Here is a 15,188-nt window from a genome sequence, read left to right on the forward strand (position 1 = left end):
CGACGAGGCAAGGGAGGGGGAACAGAGGGAAGACTGAGACGGCGATCTTACTAGGCCAAGTGACATTGAGATCGCGCAGGGGGGGAGAGAAGTGCGGGGGGAATGGGGCAGTGCAGTACATAAAATGACCGTAAAAAATGAATTTAAATAAGACCATAAATAAAATGTGCGGCCAGCTGGTGGCAAGTGCAAGGTCAGACATCGGGTGTCAAGTGCTGGTAGGGGGTGTAGGGATACAGAAACAGTTCCCGACGGCAGGGTTGCCAGGGGGGCAGTGCAGGTGTGCAACTGGCGGTGAGGCGACCTGGGCCGAGATCAGAGGATAGCCAGGTAAACAAGTTCAATTTCAGTTTCAACCAGGAGATCAGCAAGGGAGAGGAGGAGAGAAAGCAGAAGCAAAGAGGAAGGTCTTGAGGTGCTTCCAGAACCGGAGATGGTTCTCAAGTTTCAGGGAGGCTGTTCCAGAGAGAGGCCCTAGCAGAGGAAAGAGATCTACACCAACTCATTGCTTGGAGAAGCGACTGACCCTGAGGGAGTTGGAGGTGGATGAGCAAAGAGCTTGAGAAGGAAGATATTTAGGGAGAGTGAGTTGAAGGTATTGAGGCTCCAGGCCCCATAAGGCCTTATGGACAATGCAGAGAGTTATAAACTTAATCCTCGCGCCACAGGGAGCCAGTGCAGTGATTTCAGTCCTGGAGAGATACGATCCTAAGGCTTGAGGCCAAGGACCAGTCCTGTTTTGGATGAGTTGCATAGAGTAGAAGCAGGCAGATTTAAAAAGCCTGTTGCAGTAGTCCAGCATATAGAGAACCAGAACTTTGGAGACCCTGACCTTCTGGGGGAAGGAAAGGAAGAATACCTCTGAGGTGCAGCTGGTAGTGTGACGACTTGGAGATGTCAGATGTAATGAGAGAAGGAGAGTATGGAGTCGAAGATGACCCCAAGAATTTTAGCCTTGCAGGTGGGAGCAGGAAGAGGGCCAAGAGAGGCTGGACAGAGTGACAGGAAAGGAGGGAGCAGGTGTGCTGAGGAGAATCTGTCTTACTGGCATTAAGGCAGGAATCGTTGGCGGCTCACCACTCCTGCATAGCAGACAGACACATGAGAGAGGCCGAAGGGAGCCTGAAAATGAGTTGATTGTCGTCCATATAGCACTGAAAGTTGGGGCAGAGAGCTGCAATGCGGTGGGCAAGAAGTGCAAGGTATTGGTTGAACAGCCAGGGAGAGAGGTTAGACCCTTGGGGAACCCCACAAGTAGAGATAGAGGAGAGGAAGGACCCAAGTTGGACCTGGGAGGGACGATTGGAGAGGAAAGAAGTTCTCTTGGAGACTGTTGAGCAGGATAGCATGGTTGACCACGTCAAAGGCAGAAGAGAGATCAAGTAAGAGGAGGACACAGGGGGGTGTTGGAATCATGGTTGGAGAGCAGGTCTTCATGGGTGGTCAGGAGAGCAGTTTCCGTGCTTCTGCCAGCTCTGAAGGAGTTAGCCCAGGAAAGGAGTGATGGAGATAGGGCGATAGTTGGCAGGGCAGGAAGGGTCGGCAGAGGGTTTCTTAAGAGGTTGCACAAGGGAGTGCTTCAAGAGGGAAGGGAAGAATCCAGTGGCGAAGGAGTGGTTGCAGAAGTCAGCCAGAGTAGGAGCCAGGGTGTCCATGTGGTCCTTGATGGTTTTGGAGGAACAGGGGTGACCCTGTTTTGACAAGACTTTCATAGATCAGACTTGTCTGGAAACCTCGTCTGTGGAGAACAAGGGAAAGGCAGAGAAGGAGGGAGGAGAGGTGGCCGAAGAAGGGGTAGAGGGAGGAAGGGGAGAAGGAGAGGACAGGATGTCCTGAGTTTTAGAGATTAAATGAGAAGCCAGGTCCGTGCAGAGGGCCTGGGAAAGGGATAGGACAGGTAGAGACTGCAGCAGGATTGGCCAGCTCCTTGCAGATTTTAGAGTTTGGCCGAGTTGTTAGATGCTGCAGAGATGTGGGCTCTCTTCTTGGTGCAGACAGAGCTGGTATTGCCTTTTGGAGCAGGCTGCAGGCCAGTTTGTCAGAGGAAAGACCAGAAGTATGCCATTTCCTCTTAGCCACCCTGCACTTGCGTTTAAAGGTGACACGGTCAGAGTCATACCAAGAGTTTCACTTGGCTTTGGGCTTCAAGCGGATCCTCATGACTGGGGCAAGAACATTGAGAGTATCCGATAAAGCAGAGTGGAGCATGGGGAGGGCTGTGTCGTGGTGTGAGTCAGCCAAGGCCGTAGGAGGGCGGGGGGCGGTGGCAGCGAAAGGCTCAACTGACACATGCTTCATGGGTTGGATAACCGAGAATGTAGGTGGCAGTGCTGGAGTTGGCTTGGCCTGCGGGGTCGGGAGAGTGAGCTGGGAGGAAAGGAGAAAGTGATCACTCCAAGATAGAGGAGTGGTGAGAGCGATAGAAAGGGGAAGGTCTGAAGAGATCAGATCATCCAAGGTGTGCCCTGCACAGTGAGTCTGGCCAGAGGGGAGAATAGAGAGTGGGAGAGAATCGGAGGTCGTGAGATTCCCGAGGAAGGACAGGAAGCACCCAGGTGGATGTTAGTCTCCAAGAAGGAGGAGTTTAGTGGTTGAGGCTAAGAGGGAAGAGGAGAGGTCGGCCCACTCGGAGGAAGGGGGAGATCTGACCAGGTGGCCGATAGATGGTAACCATAGTATGGGGGGGATATATATATATATATATATATATATATATATATATATATATATATATATATATATATATATATATATATATATATATCTCTCTCGCTATCTCTCACTCAGGGATACATCTCCCCCCCGACCCGGAGCGTTTGTATCTAGGCGCAGAGAAGATCTTGTAGCCATCAGGGAGGAGAGTCAAAGCTTGTGACAGGGCTGGCCATGAACCCTGTCTTGGTGAGACCGAGGACATCGAGGGACAGCAGGAGAAGACAAGAAATTGAGGCACGGGAAGCGTCTATCAAAGAGAAGGTTGGCTTGAGGGTCTTGGACCAAGACTATGCCATTCAGGTTAACATTAATGATGACCTTAGAGGAGTGGAAGGAGGTCAGGAGGGCCTCCCACCGGGTGCCACCATTAATGGGAGGACAAGAGAAAGGAGAGAGTACTGAGACCATATGAAGAGTCCATAGGTCTGGTGAGGGAACAGCAAAGAGGATGTCGATGAGGGTCTGTCTGGAGGAGGCACTGGTATAGGTATCAGCGATAGGGAGGCCTGGGTTGGAGAGCAGGATAGTCGATAGAGAAGCAGTTGGATGAGATGGGAGAGACGAAGAGCACCCTGGTAGGGAGAGGAGACAAGGTGTGGGAGGGGACGGGTGCAAGCAGACGAGACAGAATTAGACAATTGGACAAGATGACAGGGGCTTAGATAACGGTCGAGAAAGTTAGCTAGATTAATGCTATGCTAGGAGGTAGAATCGCAGAACGGTACAACTTTCAATGCAAATTTTAAATACTGGAGAACAAACGCATCCAAGTCTGTGAATCCTGTAAGTGGGGGGAAAAGGCCCAGGTTTCACAATGCAATTTCACATGCTGGAGAAAAACGCACCTAGGTCAGAGTCGGCTATGTGGCCAGGTTCACAGGGTGGAGTGAGGCTTCACTTCAACCTTCCCACAGCAAGTGTGGCTTCAGTGCAAGTACTGCAGAAAAACATTCCTAATGGACTTGCTGATGAATACGTGCACATGAAGCATTTGTCTTGTACATTACCTTTTGTAATGTTAATTCGTTTTGCGACAGTTTGCCATTGCGTTTTCTTTGGCCACAGCAATAGTATTCATACAACACTCTACGCATGTCTAATATTGCTTTTTGGATTGTGACTTGGGGACTTGGTAAGGTGGCATATCCAACCAACATGGTTGTGGAACAATTGTATGTCCTAGTTGTTGTGGGAGGAGAGTGTGTTGGCATTGTCGTTTTTTTTTTTAAGGCATACTTTAGTGGTTTTAGTTGCATTGTTGGTGTATTTGTGTGGCATTGGATGCTTTGGCATGGGTGTAGTGTAAATGTTTTTTGTCTACAAGATTGTATTGGTGGGGTGTGCCGCTTCATAAAATTGACACGCATCTCATATAGAGCAAATGACTACTGTAGCGGTTTCTACAGATTATGGATATTGAATGTCCCCACCTAAACGAGTGCAAGTTGCTTGTAGGTTCGGTGCAGCTGCCACTTGAAGACGTAGATGATGATGATGGTGGTCATGTGTGTTTTGAGAATGTCTGTGGGTTGGTAGTGTTGCTGAGTATGCCCTTGACTAACCTCACTTAATAGATTCGTTTTGTATAGTTTTACTTGCCAGATTTACAATGCACCAGGGATATGGCCTTAAATTCAGCAGGCTGAAACCAGCCTACAGGGCTTGTGGTTGAGTGTTGCTTGCACTGAGGTGTATACAAGTGTGGATCGGGAAGGGATATTTGTATTTACCTAGTTTACATATTGTTTTTGATCCAGTTTACGTCATGTTTTAGTAACAGATTTCCTACGAGGTTAGGTTTTTCTATTCCTACCATATCCATGCTTGCTTTACTTTTGTATTTTGATCCTTTGCTGTTGCTTCTCTTGACTGGATATTCATAATAGCCACCAAGAAATCTTTTATACAGGCTTCACAAAATCACTTGATCACTAGTAAAGTAGAGAACATTTTAAAAGAGTTGAGTATCCTTTAAATCCTACCCTGTGGTCCAGTATCCCTTTTGAAATTTTTGTATATGCACTAATTCCACTGTCCCCAGCTACCCTCTAAATGGTGCAATAGACCAGTTTAATACCAAATAATTTGACGTAAATCTGTAGCAGCCTGTTTGGTGAAAATCTGGGTTTCGGTGGTGGTGGTGGTGGGGCTGGTCTTCAGGAGAGCTCTGTAGCAAGTTTGTTTTAGATGTGTACCGAGAACCCAGGAGTCTGCCTGACTGTCAGCATGCTACTGCTTTCCCCAAGAAGCTATCTGATGCGTCGATACCGACCTGCAAGTAGCTTGCACAAAAAGGTTACCATGTGATCTATACATCGTATGATACAATAAAGATCTTGCATTAAACCAGTCTGTTTGTCTAGATGCAAGATGTTATGCTCTAGTGGTGCAACGGTTTGAATTATTTGCTAGTGCGGTTTGGAAACTGATGTGTATATTCTGTGTCTATTGCTTCATGTTGTGGACTTTTACTGGTGAAAGCATGTACAAAGCATGTTATCCCATATTTGATTTGTTTGGGTAGGATATGAGTGCAAAAAGATGTTTTGTTTTTTGGCATGAAAAGATTTGTATAATTATGCCAAATTTGACACGAGTGTTCACATTGGGCACAATCGAGGGTCTGGCAAATTGGGTGAAATTTACCGACGGAGAATTCTTTTTATAACGGGAAGTCTTTTTTTGCAATTTCCTATTCACAGTAAGATTTAGCCCTGAATATACACTGTCGCTTTCGCAGCACAGCAATACTTTGCCCATAGGAAGAGATGGTTGCAGGGAGATGGACTGATTCAGTGAGTTTTGTCAAAGGGATGTTATGGGTGCAGCGCAAGAAAACAAAACCTAAAATGAATTTCCTGTTATGCTTTTTAAGGCATCCAAATCTGCGCCACCATTATAAAACCACAACTCTGCAACTGCCATGCACTGATCGTGATGCCTCTCCATATGGTTATGCCTCTGGAAACTAAGGCGTTCTGTTTAATTTTTACAATTAGTTTTTCTGTAGTTTTCCTCTGCATAATCTAAAATTATAAGCTATTTCTATCTTTTTAAATTATGAATTTTTCGTGGTCTTTCAAAGTTTAGTTACCTACATGGTCTCTGCATTAGTACATGTGGCATTATTAGCAGGGCACGCAGAATGGTAGAGTTATGGTGGTTTTAAAAAAGGTGGTGCAGTTATGGTTGTTTTATAAACAACTGGACAGATATTCCATGGTTTCACTGTCATAATGTGAAGAGGTGAGTTTGGTAGGGTTTTATTTTAGGATTTTGTTTCTTTGCGCTGCAATCACAGCATCCCTTTAACATAGTTGTTCACTGAATTTCATGGGTTTTTTATTTTCAAAAATCTTCCTATGTACAGTATCAACCAGTCATGACTGGTGAGCACTTTGTTGCCAAACCTAATGACCATTTGATCACATTAAGGGGCAATATGCCTTTTTCAGGTCAGTGGACCACTGACTACTTTGCCTGGCAGTGCCCCATCCCTAGCGAATGCCCGAATCTAGACTGGTCTGAGATCTTGGACCACCAGTGGTTTTGAATTTCACACCCTGTATTTCCCCCATTCCCCTGCAACCCTGGATGGGGTGGTTACGCATGAGACTGCAAATGTGTCCCTTCTCAAAAGTTCAGCAGCACAGGGTCTGAACCATAATTGCAGCACTTACAAAAAAAGACACTGTCTCATACCTCATCAACCAGATTGGGTGTTTTTCAACTAGATATTCGGGTTGTCTCAAGGTCTTGAACTCTGACCCCCTCCGATAAATCATCACAGATATAATCCAAAGTATCCTTTGCACGAAGCCTAGGTGAATCCAAGACTCATGTAGAAGGGGCAATTTAAAGTTGTTTTATTTGAAAATGAACAATACAAGGAATTAAACTGCAGAAAGATGGCTTTTATTCAGGCTGAAACAATTAAGCAAACAAGTGACCAACAAAATGGCAGTATCACGTCTTCTCAAATGCAATAAATGAACCTCTAAGTCAGATTTGAATTTAACCAGTCGAAGTCTGGTTCCACATGCACAGCAATCCATAGAGGAGGATAATCCAAGTCTGAGGTGTTTATTATCCTCAATACTTATTTCTCGCCTCAATACTTTTTCCAAGTCCCTTCTGTGATGTCTACTTCTCCTTCACTTGAGGCCTTGGTCAAGGGGTTGCAAATCACCACTGTTCAAAGGGGAATGACCACTGCAAGGAATATAAGGGTCCCCAACTGCAGGCTTCGAGACAGCTGCGGTTTTTAGCAGGTTGGCTGGGGTCTCAGAGGGTGGGGCTGTTTATCCTGTACTAAACCTGAACCCCCTCACCAGGCTGTGGCTGTCCATCTACCCCAGAACACACATTACTTGGAAAACACTTGCTCCCAGGGAATCTTTCCCTGCACTCTTTTACTCTGATCACCTTTCACCATTTGATCTCTTCGTGCTCTTACCTCCACTCGACTCTGCTTATCCACCAGATGCTGGACGTTTTGGGGGCACCTTCACTCCCTCCCACATCTCTGCCTGTGCAGGCATCCCTTCTCATTCCTATTACAAATTATTTTATCTCTTCTTCCACTCCTTTTCCTTTCTCCTAGTTTCCTGTTCCCTCGGTTCCTTCTTTTGCACTTTTACCACCTCCTCCTGATCCACTTCTTCCTCCACATCCTCACCTCCTTGTCTTCCACCTCCTTGTCCCGCTGTCCTCTATATTATGCTCTTTCCAGCCACCTGGGGATTTTTTTCCAACCGCCCAAGATTTGTTGTTTTTCTTGTGTCCCTGCCCAGCCTTCTGGGCCTACCTTTTTGCCCAGCATCCTGGGCTCGGCATCTAGTGCCAGCCCTCTTGAAATCCCTCCTCCTTACTGTCCTCTCACATCATCCAGCCACCTCAAATCTCATTTTGTGTCCTTCTCTTTAATACTTTTCTTTCCAAATTCCTAGAGAATTCTGCAGCAGGCCCTCTTTTTAATAAGGCTTCTATCCCCCACCTTCCAGTATCTCTCCGACTTAAGGGAACTATTGAGCGTCTCTCTAGTAAATATGTATGGAAATTGGTTTCTACGCCATGCCCCTGTGGCCAACATGCAGTTTTCACGTGGGACTTCGGATTGATATGGTCCATCTCTATGGGTGGTCACAATTTCGGATTCCTGAAAGGTAATGGTGCCGGACGCTATTTAAAAAAAATAAATAAATAATTCAGTAGCTGGTTCTCACATGCCTGGGATGCTTCAGCAGACAAGAAATCCTCCAAGAGGTCAGTGACAGAAGGGCTTCCAGAATCAGTGCGAGAGGTTGTCCTGGCTGATCCCTCAACAGAGACTCTGTGGGAACTGAATTGGACAACCCGGATGTAGTATGCTGTGTTTCGCAGTGCTGCAATCATTGTACTCCTGGCCTTAGTGAAGCACCAAGGTACTGATGAAAGCCTGATGGACAGGTTCGTGAATTCCAGTAATTGGCCTGCCATTTTAACTGTTAGAATCTGCGGTGTCTGCCAGGGATTGAAATAATGAAATGCATGCGTGTCCTGTAATTCTAGCCCATTTCCTGGAAGCAAAACATTTCTAAATATGAATGCCATCCATGTTAAGTCGCGATCAACCACCCAGTTGTCATGGATGCCCTTAAAAACACTCTAGCTCTCGATGATGGTTCAGAGGTTTTTATTAACCATTTTGAAGATTGTCTTGCTAATGGCCATATGTCTCCCTGGGCTTTTCCCATCCCTAGCCCAGGAGTCACTAAACCTCAAGGTGTTCGATAGACCAGTAACCCTTACTATCTTGGTTCTCACTGGCTTCTGCTGAGGCCAAAAGGGCAAGCTCCTAATCTCTCTTGCTCCCACTCATCCCTGCTGCCCTGCCTGCCCCCCTTGGCCTAAGCACACACCCCCATGTTCTCCATCCACCCCACCTCCCTGTTCTCTCCCGGTCTGAATCTGTTGCTTTTTTGCTCGCCCCTTCCTTTTGACCCTCTCCCCCTAAACCAGTCTCTCTCTCTCCCTCCCTCTTTCATTCTTCCTCCCTTCCTCTCCCGCTGTCTCTCTCTCTGGCTGTCTCTTGCTCTCCTGCTGCCTCTTCTCCTTCTAGAGGACGGGACGAGTCATGGTGACTTTGGGGTTGCTGTACATGTCTCTGAAGGACCGTTCTCTGCAGTGGCTGTTTGCTGCAGTTATTCAGGTTTGTTTCCATGATATCCAATCTGTGCTGTAAGGACAGCAAGAGATCAGAAACTACAGAGCAGACTGTATCGCCACCAGAAATGCAATGTACTTCATCAGACAATCTTGGTCGCCACCTGCAATGGCTAATTCACCAGATTTCATGTGTCTAGGCTTGGCCACTGCATGGTCTACTAGGACCACTCACCCCCCCAAGTTGGATCAAAGGGTTCTTTGCTGACTTGAGCGGACAGTGGACCGAGGGCAACTTTGTGGCTAAAGCCCCTGCACATTGAGACATAAAATCAGCTTGCAGCAGTGACCAGTCAGTACAAGACTGTGGATCTCGGGCTTCGACGTGCGGTATTCAAACACAATGTGCCTCTCCGTAATTTGACTAATGGGGGAGCAGAGAGTGCCCCCTATAAATGGAATGCACTTCGCCCGGCTCCTGATTGATTGTGAGAGCCTTCCACCTCGTTCCAGTGCTCTTCAACTGAACACAGAGAACACGCACCGTCAATAGAGCCGTAGCACCACCCAGACTGCGCTTCCATAGGCAAGTTCTGCAATGACCGAAAAGAAAACACCAAGGCAGCCTTACAGGCAATTCTTGCTGAGGAGCACGGAGCTCCAGATATTGTCCAAAAGGGTAAACCAAAAATTAACCATGACTACTCAGACACTCGCATTACCATAGAGAAAACGAGGGCATGGGTACCTGGCTTGCTGCTTGAGCAGAGAAGGAAAAGGATTCTTCTCAGGACTACCCCTTAGGTGCTGGGCTATTGAGTAAAAAGGACGAGCATAGAACCCCCCTTATAAATTGTATGGCGAGGGTGGAATTCACGTGTTAGTTGGTATTGAACTATTGCTTTTGCCTTGGTTACTGGGAAATCTAGGTAATTGTCCGGTTTCCGTTTTGGGAATGGTGCTGCTTCAGTAGTTTAATAAAGAAAGGGAAGTCTAACGTTCGCCGCTGGTTGTGCAATAGAATTTATTCAAGCATCAATCTATAATTTAAATAGGCCCTTACAATTCGCTGATGGCATACATGTGTGACTAAATCGTTTTTCTGTCACAAATAACTGCCACAATTGGGGTGAAGACTGCCACTTTAATGGATCTACTCTTCCCCACACCCCTCTCCTGTTTCACTATTTTATCAGTTCACTTCCAAAAACGCACCTGCTTTGAAACGTATGATATTTCAGTTTTTTAATGTCGATTTACTCTCGAGTCAAGCTGTTTCTTGAAACACACTGTTAAATGTTCATTATGCTTCCACCGTTGTAGTACAGTGATTTTTGCGTGCTTTGAACACTGTTTGAAACGATTTTCCTTGTTCAGGTGATATTACATGCCTCACATTTTCTGCATGCTAGTGTTTACGTTCAATAATTTCACGTGTGCTTATTAATTTATTGGGTATGTCTTTATTGTAATGCGTTAGTGACTTAGCTTGCTTGAAGAATCTGTACACATTGTAAAATGATGCAAAGAGCAGATTCCTTTTTAACTGACTGTTGGTCATTTTAGACTTTTAATAAATGTTCTCTTTCTAAACAGATGCTTCAAAATTTCAAGTGGCACGTCACAGTCTGAGTTACATCCAGGAAATTGGAAATGGGTCTTTTGGAAAGGTGACTTTTTGCTATTTTGCATCTGTTTTAGTACTGCGAGTCCACAAAATAAGTGTCTTAAAGCTGAACATGTTTATTCATTTCTTTCGATCTTCTTAAATCATGGGATGTCATCCTTTTGGGTCCTCTTTCAAGAAAGCAATTTGAAACTTGTGTGCATTGATTTCCTTATATGTAAACCAACTTCAAACCTAGTATTAAGAATCAAATGTTGCTTGCACTTCAGAGAATGTTGCATTCTGAAAATATTATTTGTGTGGTCTAGAAGGAGCTATGTAGGTAATACTTTATTCGGCTTTCGCCATTTACAGTTAGGATAAAATACGAGCTGCATAGAATTTAACCAAGGGTTCGCACATATAGGAGTAGAATACAGGTCGTTAATGCATACACAATTCAGTAAAACATTTAATAAATAGTTGAACAGTTATATGTAGATAGCTAAACTTCAAATATAAGTAGCTCAAACTTGCATTCAAGTTTACTGCCCCAACGCTTAATAGGCATTGATATATTCGCTCTGTTAAAAAAAAATAAAAAGCTACTCTACTTCGCAAAATATTCTGCATGGCCTCCAAAATGTTTCTAATAGTCTTACAAATAAAATGTCGGAACAAGTACATCCTCCTTAGATCTAACAACAACTTGCATATAAACAAAAAGTGGGGTAAAAGGGACAAACAAGATTCCTGCAAAAGACAGAAAAATGGATTCCAAGCCCATGAGGCGTCTTCTGTCACTTGTAATGCATCACGCGGTCGTATGATAGGATGCACATTGTGCCTCTTCATAAAACCTGATTCCAGTTTCCAGTCTTTAAATGGGCCCAATGATCGACAGCATAGAGCAAATCCTGAGTTACTAGTTTGAAGTGCCAGTAAGGTTTTCAATGGACTTCTGGAATGGGATGTTTTAGTAGGCAGCAAGTCTCGCTCTTTTCAATTGCATCGGTTTTCTGCTCACTGAGACAGTGACAAATAGCAGGCAGATTCGTCCGTCCCATTGCATACATGAAGAGGTTTTAATTAGCCATCAACGTTCATGAAGTTTTCTAAAATGTAAAAAGAAACCAAGCAAGCTGTACTAAAAAATGGCTGCTGTAGGGTAAAAATTGTTTTCATCAAATCTTTTGAGCGTATCAAAGCTCCCACACAAAACATGGCATGCCTTCCCCAATCCACAGTAAATGTGCTTTTCTAAAGCCCTTAATAACATCAGTTCTTTCAGAGTCCAGAAATATATACATATCTGAGAAATTTAAAGATAAAGTAATCTGCTTTAAGTGAGCGTTATCTGAAAAAAGCAAGAGTTTGCTATCAACATGTGGCTAAAAGTTGTCTTGTAATGTAGGAAAAGCTTACTTCACGCTGTGTGCCTAGCCTTTAGTGGTACACCACGTATAAGGGGAGTAAAGCAAGGCCTACCAATGTGTGGTCACAGTGCATCATACCATCCAGGGAAAATTGGTCCCTTCCTCCTAATACACACCCTTCTATGCATGACTTGACACTCTTATCAAGCGGGAGCCCCTTACCACTGATATTGGGGCGGCAGCCTTTTTCTCCACTGTTGAAAAACCAATGCCCAAAGACACCGTAAGCTTATGTCAGACTATTTGTGCACTCGCAATAAACGCACATCCAGTTTTACCCAGAAACGCAGTTCGGGCTTCAGCAGGATCTTCCCGCTATGCATCTACAATCTACAACATTTAGGTTTCCAACAAGGATGATTTCAAGTGTGTTCTCCAATTTCAAAGCCTTGTGCCATGACTTCAACCCTTGCTGCCGACGGCAATATATTTTCTGGCATTCATGTTGAATTATTTGATGCGGTCAGTAGAGTGCCCATGTTTAGACATTCTTGTAGTTTACAATAACACACCCCATTCTTATCAAATGGAAATCCCAACATCTGTTACACTGTTTTTCTCCACATAGAAATGGTATGTCCAAATTACCAGCGTTTAGTTTCAAGAATTACTCGCTGTTATGAATTCCCTCGATCAGATGTGTATATACGCATCTTGCACTGCTTACTTGTGTAGGCATAATGTATTTCCCATCGAATATCTGAGGCTCTGATCATTTTCTTGCATGATTTCAAGTAAAAAGATTGGAGAAACAGTCCGCAAATAAAAGGAACAGGCTTTTCTGCATGCATGTTGAAGTATCAGCAGGCGCTGCCGGGTGTACTTTACATTTCTGGGTGAGACATAGTGCTTTTAGTGACCATAGTTTTGTCTGAGCTGGGGTTGCCATATACAACCTATTCCTGGTGATCAAAATGTCCTGTGCTGTGCAAGATGCAAAGGCTTTATGGCTTGGCTGCATGCCTTTTCTAGTGATTCGGCCAGGTTTGCTCCAGTAGGAATACCATAGTTGGATCACTGATCTTCTACTTTCAAGTGGGCTTGTTTGGTCACTAGATGGATGTAGTCTACCCCTAAACCCCTCTTTTCCTTTTTCTCTTAGGACTTCTCATCTCCTTCTTTGCCTAGCTATCCTTCCTCCCATCTTCCTCCCTGTGGTTCCTTTTTTCTTTCCTTTTTCTCACCTCTTTTATTTCACTTGCTTAATTTCCTCGTCTTTTATCCTTTCATTGTATTTTCCCTTGCTTTCTTGCGTCCACCTGCCTGTGTTGTTCATCCTTTTCGATGGACCTCATCGTGATCTCATCAGTTCCGAGGCTGCCTCCTTTTACACTTTGGAACTTAAGGAGATTGGTGTACCATGTTAAAAATGTGTAATCAAGCAGTTGGTTGATTATTGATGAAATTATTGTACTTTATTCTACGAATATACTCTGGCAAACTGCATGGCGGGAACTTTCAAGGCAGTAACCTTGTTGCAGGAGGAACTTAGTCACGATTAAACATAACCATTCTAAACATCGGGTTGTGATCACAAGTGTATTTGATCGGTGGCCGATTAGTGTATAATCAGACTGATATTTGTATGTCTTGTCGTATTGACTAGTGAATAATAGTTGAATCATGATTTAAAATCTGTGCTTAACACCAGGCATCAAAGTGAGGGTGTGCATGTGGACAACCAGTGTCCATACCAGGGGTCCAAAGAAGTGGCCTCTTTGCCTGGCTAATGGCTTTCAACTCAAACGTTCAGCAGGCTTCAAAGCTATTATTCTGTACGTTGAGATCAAAGCACTGCCTGTCCCTTATAAGTAGGGGTGGGAGCTCCTCATGTTAACTTCCTGAACCAGGACTCCCAGTTAAGGCCCTCTTTAAGCATGGGTAGATCTGTTTTGCTTCACATGAGTTCCCTAAATAGTTTCGTGCTTCACACAAAGACTAAGTGACCCAAGTACACAGTCTTATAACATTAATTGGCACAGTTGTTTGGTTGGAGGTAGGGCAGAATGCGAGCTGCCTTAGTCAGTCATAGATCAGAAAAAGAATTCTCTACTATCCTTCGAGGCAGAGACAATGTTGAGAATGTTATGTTAAAAACCTTTTCAAGTATTAGTTAATTTGTATTATCATCCAGACTCTCATAATGCTGGGTTGTTTATACATGGATCGATCTAATTGCCTCTCTGGTATACTTGATTAAACAAGAAAGGGCGTTGTGTAACGTGCAGAGAGGTCGGCTTAGCTCCCACAAGCGGGCGAGAGGTGGACGCCCCGGTCATTGCCTGGCCTCTGGCTATCTCCCTTCGAGGACCACCACCTGCATGCTTTTTGCAATTTGCCTCTCGTCTCGTAGATAGATTGGCCACACCAATCGTGTTTAGTGTTAATTTTTCCGTTTATTAGGTGAGGTTAATATTTTAGCTGAATTGACTTGCACAAGTATCCTAATGTTCCTGAGTAAATTAAACTGGACACAGTAAATGTTGGTATCTCGTGGTTGTCACTGATTACTTCCCCTGCTAACTGCAGTTGGATGTTCCACAGGTAAAGCCTCTGATGCATCTCAAGGCATCCGATTATCCAGTTTGTCAAAGACCGTTATACCATGTTGAACCGATGCCGAGGAAAGTGGGGTGACCTAATGGCCTACTAGGCCACTACCCAAATCCAGCAGAGAGGCAGAGGATAGTCAGGTTCTCGTGTGTTGGCAGTACTTCTCCGGATGTTCCTGTGGATATCATGTAGATGGAGTACAGCCGCTAATGTTTGTCTCTAAAACCACCTCCACCTGCATTAGACAAATATCAATAAGTCCCATTATCTTTGCCCTTTACGAAGCGACCCTGTATTGTGGAGACGTTGCATTTCTTTTCACCATTAAAGGACCAAGTGGGCTGAGAGGGACAGAAAATACATTTAATGGAGCAGGTGGGTGCAAGAATTCCTGCACACCAAATTGTCCCATTTGTCCAATGCTTTCATGCTCTGCAATCCTATGTCCTTGTTCAAGAGAATCCATCACTAGGCTTATAAAATAAGAACTCACTTGGGAATAGCGAGGTTCATAGTAAAAGTAGCGACTGGAGCAGTGGCCAGCATACAGCAATTGCCTGCAGTTCACTGTTGCGTTCCCCCTCGTAGCTGGCTTGCTGTTCCTGTCCTGGTGCCAGTCACAAGCTCCTCCCTGGAGCCTCGTTCTTCCGGCATTCCCCTCAGACTCCAGGGGATGGTACTTGCTGTGCATATATGCATTAAAAAGGTACAGTAAAAAAAGATATTCCAAAGTG

At 44.7% G+C, this 15,188-nt stretch overlaps 1 protein-coding gene across 1 annotated transcript in view; it reads left to right on the forward strand.

Moving 5' to 3' along the window:
• Positions 1 to 15,188, forward strand: part of LMTK2 (lemur tyrosine kinase 2) — a 471,403-nt gene that overhangs the window by 137,126 nt on the left and 319,089 nt on the right. Inside the window, exon 4 of the mRNA XM_069645647.1 lies at positions 10,456 to 10,529. Coding sequence (XP_069501748.1) covers positions 10,456 to 10,529 — 74 coding nt within the window. The remainder of the gene's footprint in view (positions 1 to 10,455; positions 10,530 to 15,188) is intronic.

Source organism: Ambystoma mexicanum, chromosome 2p, assembly GCF_040938575.1.
Source record: "Ambystoma mexicanum isolate Mex_15411 chromosome 2p, UKY_AmexF1_1, whole genome shotgun sequence".
Classification (NCBI taxonomy): domain Eukaryota; kingdom Metazoa; phylum Chordata; class Amphibia; order Caudata; family Ambystomatidae; genus Ambystoma; species Ambystoma mexicanum.